A 21,953-nucleotide genomic window follows, 5' to 3' on the forward strand; every position below is an offset into this window, starting at 1 on the left:
ATACAAAAATGTTTCTCTTACAAATAGGAACTAATAGTACCTTCCATCCTCTTTCTAGAAGTAGAATCCTAGTACAAAATTCATGTCAAATAAATTTTTTGGTCAATTTTAATAAATATTAAATTTTGAAATGGTTAGAATGATTATTTTCAGAATTAATCTTATAATTTTTTGTTGTTCATAATCTTTCGCCTTACAATTGGAAAAATAAATTTGGACAAGTTCTCATAAAAAAGATCAAAGTAAATAGTAAAAATTCCAAGTTAGATTTAAGTTTTTAAAATGTATATATTGTCAATATAAAGTTTTTTATATTTCAGCATATTATTTATCATTGATTTGCAATACTTTTATTAGATAGTTAATAATGATTAATATATGAATGATGGATGATTAGCTGACAATGTAAAAAACACTTACACCGTATACATATTAAATTCTAGATTTAATTTTTATTTTACGAATTTGGTGTTGTTTGTTTCAGTCAGCAGATTCATAATTTATGAAAACCAAACTTTTTTTTAAATTACTTAGCCCACAACACAGCCCAATCTACTTATATCCATTGCAGGAGGAAAAGCCATGAAGGTTACACAAAACGTGTTTGTGTTGCATTAGAAGGATCGTATTTCTGAGTAAATAATAAACAAACATGAAAAGTGAAAGCTTGATGTTTATCTTAATAAATTGATTAACCGAATCATATGTTATACCATAAAAAGAAAAAGAGACTGAGACAAAATTAAAGTAATTATTTTTAAATGGTTTTTCTCTTTGATTTTTGAACCCTACAGCTTTGGTGACTGAAAATTTTATCTGCCTATAAATCCTATCACTAACAACACGACACACAAACAAGATGCACTTCTCAGACTAAGCACTTAACATAAAATCTGAATAATGATAGATGAATAGGTAATTATTACATGTGTTTTCAATAACAAAAGTGTGTTATTACATTATATATAAAGAATAAAAATTGTTTTATTTGTTTTTTGTAGTATTTGTCTTTCCATTAATAAAAAGTTATGCATACCGAGGTCATCCCATTGACAAGGATCTTTGGTCCTATAATTTTTATGTCTTTATGTTCCTGCTCAATCAAACTTCACAAAATAATGTTAGAAAAATTAATTTATGATTTTTCTTTTAATTGAATGAGAATTTCTAATTACGTTGATGCACAAAATGAGACGAAGATAATCCCCATCCTTCTTCTTCGAGTACCATAAATCTCCGTTTAACATCAGAAAACACAGTTAATGTATCTATATTAGTATTTTGTAAGTCAAACATAAGAGTGTCAATTCCTTCGAGTGAAGATCATGTGCCTATTTGTGTTTCAATTGGTGTATCACACTGATTAAAATGTATCATTAAATTAAATAGAAATATCATAAATGAATAATTATATTAGTTTGTATATTTTGATTAGATAGGAACAAGAAGGAATTGAATTTTGGGGGACAGAGTTTGTTGGGAGAAACATCTGGGTTCTAATTTCTTCATCCTAGTCTCTGAAAAATAATGAGCACATAAAAATTTTATTGCTAGAAACAATATATGTTTCAATCATATCTATATTTAAGCCAATTAAACTAAGTCTCACGTTTAACACCCACAATACAATAACAAGAGTATAAAACTCACCTAACCCGATTATTGACCTAACCCTTACATGGCCTCTATTTTTTTAAATCAAGAAAAACAAACAAACAATAAAAAATCCAAAAATAATATCGGAGCCACTTCAAGGGAAAACTATTAGAATAATGCATTTTAAAAATAAAACCCAAGATATTATTTTTAAAATCTGCTCCATGAATTTTCATTTTAGGAGCTCAATTATTTTTTTAAATCCAGTTTAATAGTCATTTTGGGTCGTTATGCATGACCCATTATTTGAAAATCCAATTCAGAAGTTATGTTGGATGACAAAATATTAAAAAACGGTTCGTTTAATTTGTACCTTTTAAAATAAAATTGGATAGCTCAAAAGTTATAAAAATACAATTACATTTCTTAGATATTTATTATATAAGGTTAAAAGTTAGACCCCTAAATGTAAGGACAGCTAAAAATGTCAACCATGCACTCCCAAAACATTGTACTTATAGTATCGTACGTGAATCTGAATTTTTTATGTCACGGGCTAAATAGTTTTTCACGTAAATTTGATTTAATAAAAGATTGATTAAGCTCACAGTTTTTCTATGATATATTTGAGTAGCATGAATTTTTATTTTAATGTCGCAGGCTAAACAAACAGGTTTTTGACCATTACCTTGAATTTGATTTAATAAAATATTTTAACGTGTAAGACTATGATACAACTTTCGGTGTTTGTAACTTTGTATGACGAACTGAGTTTGGAGTAGCCTGAATTTTATTTTTTTATAACACGAGCAAAACAAGTATTTGTACATTAGCTTCAATTTGAGAGATGAGTATATGATGCGTCAAAGTTTGTCCCAAACCAATCACAATATGTCACATTAGTTAAAAATTTAAGCATTTATGATTTTGTCTATTTTTATTTCACTATTATTGGTTTGGGTCAGACTTTGAAACATGTTTGAGACAACGGATTCTCTTCCCAATTTGAGTACTAGACTATTCATGTATGCAGTGTCAGCCCCATGCAGAAGGTAGGGCCTTGGGGTGAATGTGCACCCTCTGAAGAATACTGTTTTACATTTATGGTTAATATTTTACACCATTTCTTATATAAAATAGAATGAAATATCTTTACACCGTAAATATAAAAATTTATATACATTATTTTTGCCCTACTCTAATATATTATAGATAACTTAATCAATATTATCAATATTAGACTAGACATCAAATGAATCAAATTCATAGTCAGCTTATATAAAATTCATGTTTAATATATAATTGCACTATTTCATAATCAGTTTTATAAGCCCCTAAAGGTTAATTTATTTGGTGGAATTCAATGCCTCAATTTATTAAATCTGATCTTGCTAGGAATGCTTAGGGATTGCAGATTTAGAAACTTATAATTTCTACTTTTTATATTGAATCAGAGAGTACAATATTTAGTAGAAATCCTCACATTTTAGTATTTGAGGATCTAGAGTGTTGAACCCTTATAAGTATATTTCTTCTTTTTAATTTTTGTGTAATGTAGATAGGAGTATCACTTGTTTTCTCTTATATTATTAAAGTTAATTGCTGAACAAAATAAGTAAGAGTTTAATACTCACAACACAACCAATGAAAACCCAGCTATCCAATTATTGCCCTAAAGTCTCACAAAACACGTTTTTTATTCCAAGAAAAATAAAGGACAAATAATGAGGAACAAAAAAAGATATAAAAAGAGGAGTAACACCCATACCATTTTTGTCGTAGGAAACATTTTATATATATATAGTGGTGACGGTGGGAGTGGAGAGTCAATAATCTCTGCCTATCATTCAAACATTGGAAGCAAGAGAGAGAGAGAGAGAGAGAGAGAGAGAGAGAGAATGAGTAGCAACACAGGTGAAGGGAAAGTGGTGTGTGTGAGTGGTGGTTCTGGATATATAGCTTCATGGATTGTTAAGTTTCTTCTTCAACGTCGTTACACTGTTAGGGCTACTGTTCGTGACCCAAGTTAGTGCATATTTCCATATCTCTATTACTATTCATTCAATGCATTATTATTCTATATATATAGTTAAATATTGTGGGGTTCCTCTCCTTCATTACTGTTATGTAGGTAACCCAAAAAAAGTAGAACATTTACTTGAACTTGATGGTGCAAATGAGAGATTGCAACTGTTTAAAGCAGATCTACTTGAAGAAGGTTCCTTTGACTCTGTTGTTCAAGGCTGTGATGCTGTTTTTCATACTGCTTCACCAGTTATTTTCACTGTCAATGATCCACAGGTTCTTTCAACTCTTATGATTAATTCTTTCAAGTATACACTTCATATTTCAAATACAGAATTTTGTAGTATCCACACTTTACAAAAGCTCGGTTAAAATTGACAAAATTAATATGTTTGTCTTTAAGTAATTTTCTCTTTTTTCAAGTGAGCCTAAGTTTAGTTTTTGTTTCACACCTCTAATAAAAAAAAGTTTGTTTTATTTGGCACATTAGTTTACAAGAGTATTCACATTAATCCTCTTGTCAGTAGGAAAATTGGTATATAACATTAATCTCTATGCCGCACACATCTAGGAATGATAATAGGCGAAATAGGCATGAGTATTATTTTCCCGTACCCATATTATTTATGGCTACCTGTATGAGTAGTAGATATTTACGAGTACCTAATGTGTTTTTAAGTTTCAATATATATTTATATTTAAGTACCGCATGTTAAATTTATCATATATATCCATGACTAAAATTCATTATAAAATAATACAAAAATAGATAATATATAATTATAAAATAATAATCATGTAATATATATAAATTATTTAATTAAAAAATAAATTTATAAATATACGGGTATCCATCAGACGGGTATCATACTCATTCTCACTCAGAAGCTATTTTTTGTAGATATTTTAACGGTTATCCACAAGTATCTTTTCATCCATACATACATCATATCCAATAAATTAAGAATCATGGGTAATATTGTCGAGGAAAAATATAGTACACATGGCCTATTGAATAATTCTATTTGATATTTTTTGAGTAGAAGATTTATATATTGTTTGTATAGATATTACGTTCTTATTTTCTATTAAATAATAAGTACTATCTAATAAGTTATTTAATAGAAAAAATTCTATGTGTATATGAATTTTATATACCATCATTTATTTTACATACTCAATCATTATTGATATATAAATATTTACACTCAATATATAAATATTACATTCTACTTAATATTATCATCAAACACATACTTTAAATTGGTCTAGCAAGTTATTTTTCATTACTTTTATACCACAAAACCCATTTTTAATTTACAATCTTAAAAATAAGAGGTTTTTATATATTTATTTTCATTTCAATTACACAAAAATTAGGAATTCACGTTGGCAATTTTTTTTTATACCAATCTATGTCGATAATGAAGAAAGTTGTTTGTAAAAGTTCCACCATGAAAAAAATAAAATAAACATAAGTTACTGGATTAAATTAAAAACAAAAAATAACCCATTCCATAATTTTGCTCCAAAATTCTGGATTGGCGTAAGATAACATCCCTTAGTTGATATAGTCAACTGAGTTTGTGATTTTCTAAGTACTAATTTACATCCTAAAAATTTTAAAAACAAAAAATGGTATCAAAAATAATAATTGTGGATCAAATTAATAATTTTAGTATTATGTTTATGACCATTTACAGAAACTATTTTGACTTACATTTACAATTGTTTATTACTAATTTGAATTTTTTTTTCGAGAATTATATTAGTGAAAATTATTAAAAATTAAAATGAGTATTTACATGATCATAAATTAGCTTTTATCTTAATTGTTGAGGTGTATTGATTCCAATTGTTGTATATTTTAGTATTTAATCCTTTCACAGTTTGAGTTTCCTTCTCCCCGTTCACTTGAATACAAAATGCTATGATGGATTAAATAATTAAAAAATAAAGAATAGAAGCAAGTTTCTTTTGTCCCTATTTACTAATTATTTTAAGGGAATAAAGTATCTCCTGGTATAAAGAGATAAGTTATCTCCTGGTATAAAGAGATAAGTTATCTCCTGGTATAAGGAGATAAGTTATCTCCTCCTGCCAGTGAAATCATGACATGTGTCATATTTCATCGTTTTTTATAAAAATATTTTTAAAAATAAACAAAATAGCACACATGTCACGTCTTTACTGACTAGAGGAGATAAGTTATCTCGGAGATACATTATTCTCTTACAGAATTAGAGAAAGAGTAGGTGATCTCTGTCTTTGAGGATTTTTCATGTTTGATGTTAGCATTTTCCTTTGCACATGTATCACAACATTATACTTTTCTGTGACCACTTTTATGAATTGTTTTGACACTTATAAAATCTGTTAGTTGAAACTCAAATAGTGCCATGTGTAGTCGATTTTAAGTGTTGTTTTCTTTGCTTGTTTCAGGTTGAATTACTTAATCCAGCAGTGAAGGGAACTCTTAATATTCTCAAGTCATGTGCAAAATCACCATCTGTTAAAAGAGTTGTCTTAACATCTTCCATTGTTGCTGTTTTATATAATAAAGAGCCTCTCATTCCTGAAGCAGTGGTTGATGATACTTGGTTTTCAGACCCAGATTTCTTTACAGAACACAAGGTATGTGCCATTTTCTCTAAAATTTGAAATATCGGATCAATGCTGATTCTATTATATGATGCAGAGATAGTTCAGTAAGGTTTTTAATAATTCTGAGAACAATTTACCACATTCAATCTTGTATTTACTAGACAATTGTTATTGAGATATAATATAATGTTAATATATATGTTTCCAATGTGCACAAATGTAATAATATTGTCATTTCCTATTTGTGTTTTCAGTGGCAACCCTATATACTTTCAAAGACTTTAGCTGAGAATGCAGCTTGGAAATTTGTAAAGGAAAACAACATTGACATGGTTACTATTCACCCAGCATTGGTGATAGGACCTCTCTTGCAACCTGAGCTCAATGCAACTTCTGAATTGGTTTTGAACTTAATAAATGGTAAAATTGTTACTTCAATAAGGAATCAAACGAGCATTTGATTGGTTGTGTCTAAGGAGAATCATGCCCTAACTAGATTTATTTTATTAGTATTTTTGTTATATGTTCATTAATTATATGCAAGAATGTCTTTGTTGATTAATAGAAGAACTCTTAACTTGCTTGATGCAGGTACAAAAACATTTCCAAATACTTCTTTTGGGTGGATCAATGTGGAAGATGTTGCAAATGCTCATATTCAGGCTTATGAGATTCCTTCAGCTAGTGGCAGATATTGTTTGTCTGAGAGGGTTTTACACTACTCTGATATTGTGAAGATTTTAAAAAATCAGTACCCAACATTACCAATTGCTGATAGGTAAGTTTAATCATTTATAAAACTCTACAAAATGCATAAGTATATATATATATAGATAGATGATTTGTAACAATGGCAACTTTTTCTTGTATGTTTAACCATATATATAATATGTCCTTTTCTTTCTCTTATGTTTTTTGAATAAGATTTTCACATTTTCAACAACATTATCAGGTGCGAAGACGATGAGTCTTATGAGCCAACATATGAGATTTCAAAAGAGAAGACAAAGAGCTTAGGAATTGAATTTATACCCTTTGAAGTGAGCCTAAGGGACATTGTGGAAAGCTTGAAAGAAAAGAAGTTTGTCAACTTCTAATTCCTGATATGATATCACATTGTTGTGGTGTGGCATTTCGAAGAGTTAAAATTGGTGTTGAATGAGTGCTCTCAAGTATCTTAGTAGAATTAAATATGGATTAAATTGTTCTGAATTGTCAAAATTCTACATATATATCCTGTTTTATTATTATTTTGGTTAATTATTCATCCGTGTTGGGATGAAATATTATTGTTGGTGGGTAGTGGAATTTATCATTATGCCTTGGATTTTATGCATGGTTACTTCAATGCTGTTAATAAATCTTAGAGGTCTCGGTGATTTCTAATTTTATAATCATTTTACTAAACTTGTTTTTGTTGCATGCATAATGCACTCAAGTCATATTTAGCTTACTGTATAATTATGTTAAATAGACAGAGTAACCACTATTTGATTAACTTAATCTATTAGCCAGTTATACATCTAAGTTTATGTATGGATGATATTAAAATATTATTGTAGACTTTATGCACTATTCATGTTAAATTATATATTGTAGTCTATAGGCATGATCCATGTTATAAATTATATATTGTAGTCTTTATGCATGATCCATGTTATAAATTATATATTATTGTCTTCATGTATGATCCATGTTATAAATTTTATATCGTAGGGAAAGGGAAGACTTGAGAGCCATAAAATACACTTGTGAGATGACTCTTAAGCTTTCCCTTTCCATTCCCCCCTCCAAAATCCAACTCTCAAATAAGCCCTTAGAAGTGGAATGACATAAAAATTAATGTGATAAGATTTTTCAATTATTGAACTTGATGTAAATTATGAACATTATTTCTATAATTTTTAGAGTTAAGAAGTGTTTAATGATCTTTATAAATTAAAGTACTTTTTGCACCTAACAATTTTCAATAACAAATTTTGTTTTGATAAATAAAAATATACTGATGACCATAGATAAAAAAACGAATATGTCGTTTTTAAGATGTTTCACACAAAAAACTACATACAAGCAGATTTATGTCCAGATACATTGGGTGAAAGTTGTGTAGAGAGCAACACTATTAAATTCGGTTTGCACCACTTTATGAAAATTTTAGAACAATGTAAGCTGATTTAAGTGATTTTGTTTGACCAGTAACTTCATAACAATGTAACCTGATTTAAGTGATTTTGTTTGACCAGTAACTTCATCACAATGTAAGCTGCTTTAAGTGATTTTGTTTGACCAGTAACTTCAGCACAATGTAAGCTGCTTTAAGTGATTTTGTTTGACCAGTAACTTCATAATCTTATTATTGACCAAATAACCGTAAACGTTTTGTATACTTATTATTTTGAATCTAAATTCGGCCTTATATCCAATCCAAATATTGATTGAGTCACCTTTTGAATTTAAACTCAAATTCAATCTTAGACCCACATACTTAAATATAATGAATATTATTTTTAAATAAAATTTTCTTAATATTACTTATTTTTATAAATATGTAATTTGACATATGAAATGATATATATATAAAAAATATATATACATATATACAAATATAATTAGTTAGTAATCAGAGGACGGATTGGGTTAAATGAAATGGCCAATTTTAGGTGAGACTATAAAAAAATAGACTTTAGCTCTCTGGTAGGGATCATGGTCCTTAGGGAGGTGCGTCTGACACTGCATACAAGAATAGTCCTTAGAGTTTAATATTCACAACAAAGCCAATAAAAATTCAACTATCCAATTAATGCCTAAAATCTCACAAAACACTTTTATTCTTCCAAGAAACATAATCAACAAATATAAAAAGAAGAGTAAAACCCATCCTCCTATTTTGTAGTAGGAAACTTTTCTATATATATATATATATATATAGTGGTGACAGTGGGAGTTGAGAGTCAATAATCTCTGCCTATCATTCAAACATTGGAAGCAAGAGAGAGAGAGAGAGAGAGAGAGAGAGAGAGAGAATGAGTAGCAACACAGGTGAAGGGAAAGTGGTGTGTGTGAGTGGTGGTTCTGGATATATAGCTTCATGGATTGTTAAGTTTCTTCTTCAACGTCGTTACACTGTTAGGGCTACTGTTCGTGACCCAAGTTAGTATGCATCCATGTTTCTACCACTATTCATCCAATGCATTATTATTCTATATATATAGAGTTAAATATTGTGGGGTTCCTCTCCTTCATTCCTTTTATGTAGGTAACCCAAAAAAAGTAGAACATTTACTTGAACTTGATGGTGCAAATGAGAGACTGCAACTGTTTAAAGCAGATCTACTTGAAGAAGGTTCCTTTGACTCTGTTGTTCAAGGCTGTGATGCTGTCTTTCATACTGCCTCCCCAGTTATTTTCAATGTCAATGATCCACAGGTTCTTTCAACTCTTATGATTAATTCTTACAACTATATACTTGATATTTCAAATACAGAATTTTGTAGTGTTCACACCTTACAAAAGCTCGGTTAAAATTGACAACTTTCATATCATCTAAATTTACCTATAATAACATTGTAAATAAAGTATCTAGTTGGTATTTCATTCAAACCAAAACATGATTACAAATTTGTATTTACGTTGTACCTTTTTGTTGAAAATTGTTGCATTACTACATGTTCACATTATCCAAACTTTTATCGTCATCATAGGGAGTGTTTTGTCTTTAAGTAATTTTCTTTTATGCAAGTGGGCTTAAGTTCAGTTTTTGTAATAATCTAAAACATATTACATACTATTATTATTTTACTATAAAAATAGGCTATTCAACCTTTCCCGAATAAGTGGTAATAATACATTAAAAATATCTATTATTTTTGGTCTTATACATTGAAAAGAGACATGAATAATACAATACACGACTTATGGCAGTGTAAAAGTTGCCATTTTTTATTTATAGCAATCGTGGTTGATAATGAAAAAAATTGTGAGTAAAGGTTGCACCAAATGAACAAAATAAAATAAACATAAGGTATTAATTAAACATAACTTAATTTTCATGGGAAATAATATAAATTATTAAATTGGTCTTTTATCTCAATATTTGAGGTGCCTTGATTTTAGTAGCCATATTCTTCAGTATTCAGTCCTTTAATTTTGAGTCGATGTTGATTTTCGATTTATAGAAAATGCTAAATTAGAGAAATTATATACTTCAAAAAAGAAAAAAGAAATGCAATGAGTATTTTTTTTGCCAGTTATTTTAGTGCCTATCTTTTTAAGAATTTAGTCCTTCATGTTAGATGTTAACATTTTCAAGTTGCACATGCATCACAGGGTTATACTTTTGTTTTCTTGTGTCTACTAGTAGAATTTGCAAGAATGGTCGATGACACATTTGAAAGTGCATTTTTATGAAATGTTTTGACACTTTTATAAAATCTGTTAGTTTTAACTCAATTAGTGGCATGCTGATTTGTTTCAAGAACCAATATTGGTCAAGTGGTACATGTTCGATTTCTTCAAGTAATGTCTCGAGTTCAAGTTTTGTGAATAGAAAAAATATCTACTAGGAGAGTTAGTCCCACATATTTTGTGGACGTTTTCGACTTGGACATGATTGTCTCCGGTACGAGGATATAGATGGGAAACCAAAAAAAAGAACAGACCATTTCCCTTTTAAGTAGGTTTTAAGTGTTGTTTTCTTTCCTTATTTCAGGTGGAATTAGTTGAACCAGCAGTGAAGGGAACTCTTAATATTCTCAAGTCTTGTGCAAAATCACCATCTTTAAAACGAGTTGTGTTAACATCTTCCCTTGCTGCTGTTTTATTCAATAAAGAGATTCTCACTGCTGGAGCAGTGGTTGATGAGACTTGGTTTTCAGATCCAGATTTCTTTACAGAACACGTGGTATATGTGCCTTTTTCTATAAAACTTACTCTTAAATTTGAAGATTCTGATCAATGCTTTGTTTTAATTAATTTCATTCTGCCAGATGAATGAGGACTCTATATTGATTCTATAATATGATGCAGAGATAGTCCAGTAAAGTTGTTAATTCTGAGAACAATTTACCACATTCAATCTTGTATTATTTACTAGACAATTGTTATTGAGATATAATGTTAATATATATGTTTCCAATATGCACAAATCTAATGATATTGGCATTTCCTATTTGTGTTTTCAGTGGCAACCCTATTTACTTTCAAAGACTTTAGCTGAGAATGCAGCTTGGAAATTTGTGAGGGAAAACAACATTGACATGGTTACTATTCACCCAGGATTGGTGATAGGACCTCTCTTGCAACCTGAGCTCAATGCAACTTCTGAATTGGTTTTAAACTTAATAAATGGTAAAGTTGTTACTTCCATAAGGAATCAGTGTCGAACGATGTCTCATTGCATGTTCCAAACTAATCAAAATGTGACTTTTTGTTATTATTTTTATTTTATTCACGTGACAAAATATGATAGGCTTGGAACATGAAATGTGACAAGGTTGGGAACAGGTGATCCTTGTCCTTTGATTAGCACCCATCATGTCCTAACGAGATTCTTTTTTAGTGGATTTGTGATATAAGCATGTCTTTGTTTTTTCCGCTAAACAAAATGCATTAACATCAGCCCAAAGGTTGTTAAACTAATAAAAGAGAAAGATCAAAAGTTGATCCTTTTAGAAGATATAGAGTAATAGAAGAACTCTTTGATTTACTTGATGCAGGTACAAAAACATTTCCTAATGCCAGTTATCCATGGATCAATGTGGAAGATGTTGCAAATGCTCATATTCATGCATATGAGATTCCTTCAGCTAGTGGCAGATATTGTTTGTCCGAGACAGTGTTACACTACTCTGACATTGTAAAGATTTTAAAAAATCAATACCCAACATTACCAGTTGCTGATAAGTAAGTTTAATCATTTCTTAAACTCTACAAAATGCATAAATATATATATATATATAGGTTATTTGTAGTATGTCACATTATTTTGTAACAATGTCAAATTTTTCTTGTAATTTAGCCTTATACACATATAAATATATAATACATGTCTTCTTTATTTCTCTTATGTTTTTCTATTAACATTTTCACATTTTCAACAACATTCAGGTGTGAAGACGATGAGCCTTATGCACCAACATATGAGATTTCAAAAGAGAAGACAAAGAGCTTAGGAATTGAATTTATACCTTTTGAAGTGAGCCTTAGGGACATTGTGGAAAGCTTGAAAGAAAAGAGGTTTATCAACTTCTAATTCCTGGTATCCCCTTGTGGTAGTGTTGCATTTAGAAGAGTTAAATTTGGTGTTGAATGAGTAGTGCTTTCAAGTATCTTAGTATAATTAAATTTGGATTAAATTGTTCTGAATTGTCAAAACTCTACATATATATCCTGTTTTATTATTATTTTGGTCAATTATTCATCCGTGTTGGGATGATATATTATTGTTGGTGGGTACTGGAATTTATCATTATGCCCTGCATTGCATTTGCATGCATGGTTAATTCAATGCCGTTAATAAATATTTGATTAACTTAATCTATAAGCCAGTTATACCTCCAAGTTTAGGTATGGATGATATTCAAATATTGTAGTTTTTATGAATGATCCAAGTTATAAATTATATATTGTAGTCTTTATGAGTGATTCAATCTAGAATTATACATATAACCCAGAATTAAATATATTAATCATAGTATCACTCTTCAACCACAAAATAGCCAAAAAAAAATCACAGTCGTGACTCCACTGTACTACAATAATTCATATCTTGATTATTATTTTAATTGCTTCTGTAACTAATCAGTAGCAACTACTATGCAGATTGCAAGACAAATCATTTGTTAATGAAGACTAAAATTTTACTTTCCCTATACTATTATGACATTGTTTAAGTACTAAAAAAATATAGAGAGAAGGGTTAGACTTAGTTTTCCAAAATCAATTTATATGATTTATATTCGTATCAAAGTAATAGAAACAAATGAAGAAAAAAAACTACAGAAGAGAAGAAAAATGAAGGGTAGCTTGAAATAATCTCACAAGTTGGTGCAACGAAAGAAAAGCCTGAAAAACTGAAAACACTGAAAGAAGCACCCTTGTCTTTTCTTCTGTCTCTTCTTAAAAGCTTTGAGTTCTGTTTCCTTTCTCATGCATTCAAACAATACATCTTCTTTATACATGTAATTCTTTATTTCTTCACAATCATCGCCACCATAGAATATATCTCCCATACCCTTATTATTATTATGACTATGGCTGCCACGAATTCTAGGGTCACTCTTTTCTGTAATAGTTACACTTTGATGCAGATAACATATTCGATGACCCTTCTTGGCATAGTCAACGCTTGAAGAAGAACATTTTTCTACTTCCATAAATACTAAAAGATTTATGATATGATGATGATCCTATATATTCATTACTCACTATTTATATATGAATTTTTAATTATTTATTTTATATTTATTGTATTGGTCATAATAAAAAATTTAATGATGTTATTTTCTATATTTATCCTTTTTTTAACATTATGTTGACCATATAGAGAAAACATATATATTAGTAAAAAAAATATATAATAAAACAAAGGGCAGGTTATTACATCTATATTATTCGATGAGTTTTATATTATTCCAAAAAACTTACAACACGTAAGACTGATAATTGGAATAAACGAATTAAAATATAATTTAATTTTATATTATTAATTACCTTATTGAAACTTTTGTAAAATATATGATTTTCCTAAATCAATATGAGGAATAAAGATTGCATATGGAGAATTAGAAAACAGATAAATTGAGAGAATATTTTATTATTACATTCCAAATTTCAGCAGCCGCCTTGAGAAGAGGATAATCATCTTTTTTCTTGGACTGTGGTAGTCTTACTCATTAACATTATTATCAACTTAAAAACACTACTGGATATACATTTTTTATCTCAAAAGTTTTATGTAGTTTATGATCAAATCAAATTCTATTAAATAATATAAAAATATTAATATTTATTTTTAATTAAATAATATTTTTTAATTAGACAAGTATGAATTACTGAACATTAATTAAATCTAGTCAAATAATGTGACATATTACATTAACGCGATAATGAGATATATTTTGTATTATATATTATTAGTGTAAAAATTTATATACAATTATTATAAAATTCTCATTTATTTGTACTTTTTTTAGTAGTCATATAATTTTCAATCAATGTATTTCTGGTCCTTTTATTTTAATCAATTATTTGCCATATAAAGATGATGGTGAGTATGATGGTTAAAATGGGAAGGCATACTCTCTACCTGCTCTTTCTAATTTCTCATATCAATCAATGGTATATGTTATCATTTTAGAACACGTATTAGCATATCATCTATCATTCAAATATTAATAGTCATTGACTCTTAAATTAAAGTGATATGCATGAACGGTAAAACAATGAATCATGCGGCGATCATATTGAAAACTTTACACTGCCGATATATACTCATTAAACTCAAATAGAAATAGGTCATTTCAATGAGTATTAGCAGAAGGGTATATAAATAGACAAGGTGGGTCAATGATCAAAGTTTGAAGCCTGAAGACAAATTAACAAATAAGTTCTATGTATATGTGACCCATAATGTCTAATGTAATATAGTAAGTAATCAATCCAAAAGTTTAATAAAACTTCTATCTATCAAATATGTTCTAAAAAAACAATGTTTTTTTCATTTTTCCCATTATGAAGAATGGGATATATACACTATATAGCCTGCATTTCCAATGTAATGTGCTCATTGTTGTTCGATGAAGACGAAGTTTCCGGAGTTTCGATCTCGTGAATAGACTTCATCTCTTGAATGGGAGGAGGATTTACAACAGTCATCTGTGAGAAAGCATTGTCTGAGAGTCTTCCTTTCATTTCCCTGTGCTCTTGACACAAGGCACACCAGTGCAAGCAGCAATGTACACAACATGCGTTACAAGGTGAATTCTGCAATCATACATAATAAGCAAGGAGATTAAGAACATGTGTACAATAATCAGAGACAAGAAATTTGACCCCTCTATGACAGAGGGTGCTTCATCCATGTCTGTGAGTCTCGACACAAACAAAAGAGTGGAAGAAAACCTCGAGCATAGCATAGATGGCTATGCTCTCAGAAACTGGCGTAAATTATGATAAGTTCTCACTTAAGTTGAAGTCCATTGGAGGAAAACAAGAAAGTATGACATCGGCTACGAGTTAAGATGAGATGGAACACAATGATAGCATTATGGAAGTTTCTTATATTTTCATAGTTAGAAGATACTTGAATTACAGATCATAAATCTCATATTTGTTAACTTTTCAAGTAAGTAGTTCAAATATGCATAGTTTCCACTTTCATAAAAAAATGTTATTACCACGTATATTTGCTCAAAAGGTAATACAACAGACTCCTGTAAAAGGACACGATTTTTAACATGCAACCGAGTCAACATTAAATATCTGAAGGAAGCAGAAGCAATGTTTCTCAGTAGAGGGGAATTTGATATAAACCATTACATCTTTGAAGTTGTCAACTTGTCCAGGTGAAAAATATTTTCAACACATGTATGTACCTTCAGGTGATATTTCTTCTGTAAGTTTTGTCGAACTTGACCAGTGTAAATGCCACACATCCACCACGTAAAAAATAAGCCCTCGGTGATGAGAAATGATGTCCCGGGGTCAATACCAGGAAAGATGAAATTAGCAGCTACAGTTGCTATTGCCAGAGAAATACCACCTTCAACACAAATAGCATGACAAATGCATGGCTTGCTCCAAGGAGTGTCTTCGCTCAAACTTTCTACATTGCGCCCGAATAATACACAAGGGCAAAACAGTCCTGTCAAGCCTGCAATGAAGGCAGAAAGAATATAAAAGAAAGCAAATTTCTATTATAGTATGTCCAATGTCACTGCAAAGTGCAAACTTCTACCATAGCCATACATATCAATCCTTCATATTAAAGAGTACGGTGTAGTCCAACTGAAATTGAGGAAACAAAATATGAAAAGATTTTGATAGTAAGAGGACAAAATGTTCAAAGAAAAGTACTAATGCTCACTCTTTACCGTAGTCTCAGCCGACAAGCTATTAGTATTCAATGAATATATTATATATGCATTATGCATTCGCTGAGTATAATTCATAAAAATAGGAACAATTACATTGACAAAATTAAATATTAGAAGCTATTAACACGACGACCATTACCCTAAATCTCTAATCTAAAACAGATCATAGTTCCCACATTGATTCTAGTACAACTAGAGAGCTTGATCATGCATTAACTTACAACTTTCCCTATCTTCAGCACATCCAAAGATCCCAGTCGTCCAAGGCTCATCAGCAGGAGGCGCATAGCTTTCAGGTAGCGGCTGTCTGCACTCAGAGCACTTGCGAACAACCAACTGAAAAGTATCAAAACCATAAGCAAATATTAGGTGCTCACATTAAAACTCGATGAAAACCCAAAAGTGATACATGCACAATTTTTAACAATTTCATATTAAACCATAACTCCATAAGCAAATATTTAGGTACTTGCATTAAAACTCACAAATGGCGCTTAGTGCACGAGACTCTCACCTAGTGGGGTATGAGGAAGGTAATTGCATGTAGCCTTACCTTCGCAAACGAATAGGCTATTTCCAGGATTTGAAACAATAACCTCCACGTCATAAGACAAGTAACCTTCCAGGATTATATCTCACTCAGGACACAAGAAATATGTGCACGAGTTTTTGCCAAATTCATATTAAACCATTAGCAAATATTTAGGTACTCAAATTAAAACACACTCACACACAGAAGAAATGCGTGCAAATTTTTCAAGCGACTTCTTATTGCTTGGACTCACAAATCTAAAACTATTGAGTGACATTTTGATATAAAACAGAAAAAGCATAACAAGTTCCCCCATGTTAACTTCAAAGGAATATTGTAAATTTGTAGGTCTTATATTAGGAACTAACAAACATTCTTTCCTCCCTTTTCTCTTCCACACGAGCCCTCGAAACACCATATCAACCAGTGATGTTTTGAGACAAAAGCAAGAATGTGATACACCTCATTCACAATAACTTAACAATTTTATATCAATAACCAACTTCACAATCTACAATGTGATACACCCCCATTAACATTGACATTCTAATAACAGTAATCAAATTAAATTTGAGGACAATGTAATGATGAGTCAAACCTTGATCTATGCCTCAGTCAAGATCAAGTGGATTTTGGTGGACAAGGTAATAAACCATGTTCCTATTTCACAGTCCATATCTAAAAAATGAAAACTTAAACAACATTTGGCCACTGACAAGTATAATAAGGTTGAAATTGCACCTTTCAGCAACGTTTCATTGAGATAAAATTACAGAGATTTAACAAGTTTTTACCTTTTAGGAGAAAACATAAGATTAAGGCAATAAAGAAAGCATTTTGAGAAAAGGGTGAATGAATAAAAGAGGAAAATTAACCTGAGGAACATGAATGGGTTGATTGAGTTCACCAGGAGTGATATCTTCAAGAGAGGAATGATCTTGATCCTTAGTAAGCTTTACATAACGTGATTGCTTCCTTTCTTCCATCTATAACACGATTCAACAAATCAGAAATGGAGAAAAGGGAAAAGGAGCATGTGAGATGAGATCTTAAGGTTTACCGAGAAGAAGAATGAGGAAAAGGACACAGTCAATATACGTTTCTTTGTGTTGACGCCAGTTTATAAGGTTGCTGTGTTTTTTAAGTTTTTTTTGTTTTACCCAAGTATCTCGTACCGAAGGGAAACATGTCCGAATTAGGGATTTACCGGTATGTAGGTTAACTTTTACCGCAAGATCTTGCTTGAGGGGATTCAAACATGTACTACTTGAACTAATGTCGGTTAGTCTTTATTTTTTAGTTTAATATTAAATATCTCAATTTTACAATCAATCAATGCTAATACACGCTAACTCCTTTTAATAAAACAAGAATTTCTCTATGAGAGACACGTTCTTTCTTTGTTTTTTTATGCTAAAACTTATAATTAATAAGATAAATATATTCAATTATTTCTTATTAATAGAAAGTATTCTAACTTATTTTTATTTACATTATCTTCAACCAATATGGTTGTTCTTGTATGAATTATATTGTTAGCTTTAGTTTATAAATAAACTATGTGACTTAGATAATAAAAGATAAATTGTTTATTTTTTGTTGAAGATGGCTGGTTGTCAATAAAAAATGGAGAATGATGTTCCAGACAAATAGAATCAATATAGTTATGGTAAAAGAGAAAAATATATATGTAATTATAGTATAAGAATTTTTTATACTATTATTATATTATTTATCGTTCATTTTTTTTTACTATTATAAAAAAAAAAGTAAGCAAGATAAAGAGCAAATGATATACTAACAATTATACATATTATATTACCAATACATAACTATTACATTCATCTTTTAATACATTGTGTATAAAATAAATAGGTGAAGTTAGGACCATTGAAGAGTGTGGATAAACCAATTTACAATATTGCTGGCCCCATAAACTCAACCTAGAAACAATCATATAATATTAAAAAAAAACAATCAACCATATGGAAAAAAAATCATGCAGTCATAAACAATCGGTACTTTTTATGTTTTAGAAATTTAATATATATTTTATAATTTACATGTTCATCATGTTTTTATATTACTCATTTTTTCCACTATGTTATTTCTCATTTTTTAAACTTATTTGCTAAGGTCATTAAATTATTTTAGACAATCATATAAATTTAGCATTTGCTATATAATAATAATAATAACATTAAGGGTGGGGTTAGAGAATTATACACTATGATCCATGATTTATTTATATTATATTTTTTAGAAATTAATAATAATTGAATACATAATGAATTATGAAGTGATTGTTTCTAAAGGTAAAGTGTGAGGGGTGTATATTTTCTCATACAATTTTGTTAAATTCACTTTATAAACTCAATTCGTATTTTTTTTCGTTACATTTCACACTCTTCTCATTCATTCCACTTTTATCAAATTCGAAAGGAATTAGGGTTTTCTCGTAACCGCCATGGACGCTCAGAGAGCTCTTCTGGATGAACTCATGGGTGCAGGTATTTTTTTATATTATCATCTGATTCATTCTTAATCGTTCGTAAATTCGTTATTTCAAGTTTAATGATTTTTTGTGTTATTCTTATTGTGTGAAAAAAGCTCGGAACTTGACGGATGAAGAGAGAAAGGGATACAAGGAAGTGAATTGGGATGATAAGGAAGTGTGTGGTTCCTACATGGTTCGCTTTTGCCCTCACGATCTATTCGTCAACACACGCAGTGATCTAGGTCCGTTTCATTATCATTGCATTTGCTACATTTGAAACCCTATTTTAATCAATCAATTATATAAATTGGAGTATCTATGTCAACTGTATCCAAGTTTTGTAGAACTATTTCTTAGTTGCTAGCCGCCGCAGGCTTATCCGGTCCGGAGTATAGAACTATGTTAACTTCCGAGAGGAAAACGCGCTATCGGATAGAAATACACTAGGTAAACATGATAGGCTAACATTCTGCTGGCTCACCAAACTGTGGATTACAACATGACAGGACAGGTTATTCTATCGTGTCTCTCTCTTATCATGTCCACCGAATGATCCGTAAAGTTGAGAGATATTGGTTCCAATAGAAAGGTTGAATCAAGGATAATAGAACATAATGCATAACACTGTAGTGGCTAAAATTTATCCATGTTTTACTTACCTTAATCATACATTGAACAAAATGTATATTCCCAATAAGTGAGACAAAAATCAGGCACATGTTATTAAGGATACCGACAAAATTATAGGTGCCCCTTGAAGAAAATATGCATACCAGATGAATTCAATTTTTTTATAATTAGTCATGAAATTTGAGTTTGATGACATTCCAATTTACCAATGGTGTGTTACTTCCTGCATTAGATTGTTAGGCTCTGGTAAAAGAGAAGTAACAACTTGATTTTAAAGTGTTTTGTTTTATATGTTTATGTAATCTTTAACTGAGGTTAGTTAATTAGTTCAGAAGAAGTTTTGGAGGAAGGTTCTAATATCTAAATTATGTTTGTTGATTTTCTTAAGCAACAATGTGGATGTTCTGTATTGTGATACCTATGTTGTGGCTGAAGCTTGACATATATCTTGTTTTTAACATGCTTTAAATTGGTGTAGGACCTTGCCCAAGAATACATGATCAGAAGTTGAAAGAAAGGTGAAGTAGTAAAGTTATTCATATATAATTTAGTTTTCTATTGATCACCTCTACCTGGACATTTAATTTGGTTTTTAAAATTTTGGCAGATTCTGTTACATAATTGTATATTTTTAGTCTTCTAATTAAATAACTAGTCTCTCAATGTGTGTGGAGATATCCTGGTCAAAAACCCAAACTATAGATGTACCTTACTGGTATTGCATCACCGCACATGTTTATTCTCCTCTGTCAGAAATTTACATGTGATAACAAGATATGACTATGGTCACTTGGTCAATAAAGATGTACCTCAAGTTACTTCCCTTCTCATGTTTACTATCATGTGCAGAGTTTACCTTGTCATATGTACATGTGATAACAAGATATGCTGATAGATGAAAGCACAAACATCATTGCATTGTGTTTAGTTTGTCCTATAATTGTGTTTCACATTTAATGGGGTTTACTATGTTTGTGACTTCAGCTTTGAGAAATCCCCAAGACATGATGCATTTGTCCCCAAATTTGAAGCTGAACTTGCTCAGTTTTGTGAGAAATTGGTAACCTTTGTCTTCCTCTCCCAACACCAAGGAATTAATATTTTTTCCATGTCAATAATTCATTCTTCATATTTTCTAATTTATGGTTATAATTATAGGTGATGGACTTGGATAGAAGAGTAAAGCGTGGGCGAGAACGTCTTGCTCAAGAGGTGGAGCCTGCACCACCACCTCCGCTAACAGCTGAAAAGTCTGAACAACTATCTGTGCTGGAGGAGAAAATAAAGAACCTTCTGGAACAAGTTGAATCTCTGGGTGAAGCGGGGAAGGTTGATGAAGCTGAAGCACTTATGAGAAAGGTGCTGAAAATGAAGCAACACCTCTCTTCACCTGCATTTGCAATTGATGATTTATCAAATTTCCACGGCCCTAATTACATAAACAAACTTGAAGAACCTGGAGTTTGGGATTCTCCGAATTAAATTTTTTTGTTGACTTTCTTTATTCAGGTGGAGACGCTTAATGCTGAGAAGACAGCCTTAACACAACCTCAAAATAGGCTCATCAGCAGGAGGCGCATAGCTTTCAGGTAGCGGCTGTCTGCACTCAGAGCACTTGCGAACAACCAACTGAAAAGTATCAAAACCATAAGCAAATATTAGGTGCTCACATTAAAACTCGATGAAAACCCAAAAGTGATACATGCACAATTTTTAACAATTTCATATTAAACCATAACTCCATAAGCAAATATTTAGGTACTTGCATTAAAACTCACAAATGGCGCTTAGTGCACGAGACTCTCACCTAGTGGGGTATGAGGAAGGTAATTGCATGTAGCCTTACCTTCGCAAACGAATAGGCTATTTCCAGGATTTGAAACAATAACCTCCACGTCATAAGACAAGTAACCTTCCAGGATTATATCTCACTCAGGACACAAGAAATATGTGCACGAGTTTTTGCCAAATTCAT

At 30.4% G+C, this 21,953-nt stretch overlaps 4 protein-coding genes across 6 annotated transcripts; 3 read left to right on the forward strand and 1 right to left on the reverse strand.

Annotated features, from left to right (window-relative positions):
• LOC109325548 (tetraketide alpha-pyrone reductase 1-like) lies at positions 3,410 to 12,657 on the forward strand. Of its 3 annotated transcripts, XM_019557971.1 has the most exons (8): positions 3,411 to 3,621; positions 3,728 to 3,897; positions 6,064 to 6,255; positions 6,480 to 6,645; positions 6,817 to 7,003; positions 7,178 to 7,325; positions 7,389 to 7,406; positions 12,584 to 12,657. In XM_019557971.1, the coding sequence occupies exons 1-6, from the start codon at positions 3,495 to 3,497 to the stop codon at positions 7,320 to 7,322; spliced, it is 987 nt and encodes a 328-aa protein (XP_019413516.1). In that variant the 5' UTR covers positions 3,411 to 3,494; the 3' UTR covers positions 7,323 to 7,325; positions 7,389 to 7,406; positions 12,584 to 12,657. The 3 variants fall into 3 exon arrangements, with proteins under 3 accessions (XP_019413517.1, XP_019413516.1, XP_019413515.1); XM_019557970.1 differs by lacking the exon at positions 12,584 to 12,657 and having other exon boundaries at positions 7,178 to 7,485; XM_019557972.1 differs by lacking the exons at positions 6,064 to 6,255; positions 12,584 to 12,657 and having other exon boundaries at positions 3,410 to 3,621; positions 7,178 to 7,485.
• LOC109325549 (tetraketide alpha-pyrone reductase 1-like) lies at positions 9,162 to 12,559 on the forward strand. Its single transcript, XM_019557973.1, has 6 exons — positions 9,162 to 9,375; positions 9,482 to 9,651; positions 10,934 to 11,125; positions 11,406 to 11,571; positions 11,940 to 12,126; positions 12,331 to 12,559. The coding sequence occupies exons 1-6, from the start codon at positions 9,249 to 9,251 to the stop codon at positions 12,473 to 12,475; spliced, it is 987 nt and encodes a 328-aa protein (XP_019413518.1). The 5' UTR covers positions 9,162 to 9,248; the 3' UTR covers positions 12,476 to 12,559.
• On the reverse strand, positions 14,951 to 17,935 carry LOC109325550 (cell number regulator 6-like). Its single transcript, XM_019557974.1, has 4 exons — positions 17,727 to 17,935; positions 16,541 to 16,655; positions 15,819 to 16,096; positions 14,951 to 15,207 (listed from the first exon to the last, which is right to left on the reverse strand). The coding sequence occupies exons 1-4, from the start codon at positions 17,835 to 17,837 to the stop codon at positions 14,977 to 14,979; spliced, it is 735 nt and encodes a 244-aa protein (XP_019413519.1). The 5' UTR covers positions 17,838 to 17,935; the 3' UTR covers positions 14,951 to 14,976.
• LOC109363481 (luc7-like protein 3) lies at positions 19,200 to 21,571 on the forward strand. Its single transcript, XM_019609745.1, has 6 exons — positions 19,200 to 19,361; positions 19,462 to 19,590; positions 20,457 to 20,496; positions 20,963 to 21,038; positions 21,137 to 21,337; positions 21,488 to 21,571. Exons 1-6 carry the CDS (start codon positions 19,319 to 19,321, stop codon positions 21,569 to 21,571), a joined length of 573 nt encoding a protein of 190 aa, XP_019465290.1. The 5' UTR covers positions 19,200 to 19,318.

Source organism: Lupinus angustifolius, chromosome LG13 (assembly GCF_001865875.1).
Source record: "Lupinus angustifolius cultivar Tanjil chromosome LG13, LupAngTanjil_v1.0, whole genome shotgun sequence".
Lineage (NCBI taxonomy): Eukaryota > Viridiplantae > Streptophyta > Magnoliopsida > Fabales > Fabaceae > Lupinus > Lupinus angustifolius.

What these genes read in the sequence shown, in the direction of transcription:
- LOC109325548 (XM_019557971.1), top strand. Translation starts at nt 3,495, where the DNA reads ATGAGTAGCAACACAGGTGAAGGGAAAGTGGTGTGTGTGAGTGGTGGT. An exon ending in ATTTCTTTACAGAACACAAG is followed by an intron (nt 6,256 to 6,479) that starts GTATGTGCCATT and finishes TTGTGTTTTCAG; the next exon opens with TGGCAACCCTATATACTTTC. An exon ending in GGTTTTGAACTTAATAAATG is followed by an intron (nt 6,646 to 6,816) that starts GTAAAATTGTTA and finishes TGCTTGATGCAG; the next exon opens with GTACAAAAACATTTCCAAAT.
- LOC109325549 (XM_019557973.1), top strand. Translation starts at nt 9,249, where the DNA reads ATGAGTAGCAACACAGGTGAAGGGAAAGTGGTGTGTGTGAGTGGTGGT. An exon ending in GGCTACTGTTCGTGACCCAA is followed by an intron (nt 9,376 to 9,481) that starts GTTAGTATGCAT and finishes CCTTTTATGTAG; the next exon opens with GTAACCCAAAAAAAGTAGAA. An exon ending in ACATTACCAGTTGCTGATAA is followed by an intron (nt 12,127 to 12,330) that starts GTAAGTTTAATC and finishes AACAACATTCAG; the next exon opens with GTGTGAAGACGATGAGCCTT.
- LOC109325550 (XM_019557974.1), bottom strand. Translation starts at nt 17,837, where the DNA reads ATGGAAGAAAGGAAGCAATCACGTTATGTAAAGCTTACTAAGGATCAA. An exon ending in AACCCATTCATGTTCCTCAG is followed by an intron (nt 16,656 to 17,726) that starts GTTAATTTTCCT and finishes GATACTTTTCAG; the next exon opens with TTGGTTGTTCGCAAGTGCTC. An exon ending in TGCTGAAGATAGGGAAAGTT is followed by an intron (nt 16,097 to 16,540) that starts GTAAGTTAATGC and finishes CCTTCATTGCAG; the next exon opens with GCTTGACAGGACTGTTTTGC.
- LOC109363481 (XM_019609745.1), top strand. Translation starts at nt 19,319, where the DNA reads ATGGACGCTCAGAGAGCTCTTCTGGATGAACTCATGGGTGCAG. An exon ending in GGATGAACTCATGGGTGCAG is followed by an intron (nt 19,362 to 19,461) that starts GTATTTTTTTAT and finishes GTGTGAAAAAAG; the next exon opens with CTCGGAACTTGACGGATGAA. An exon ending in CTGAAGCACTTATGAGAAAG is followed by an intron (nt 21,338 to 21,487) that starts GTGCTGAAAATG and finishes TTCTTTATTCAG; the next exon opens with GTGGAGACGCTTAATGCTGA.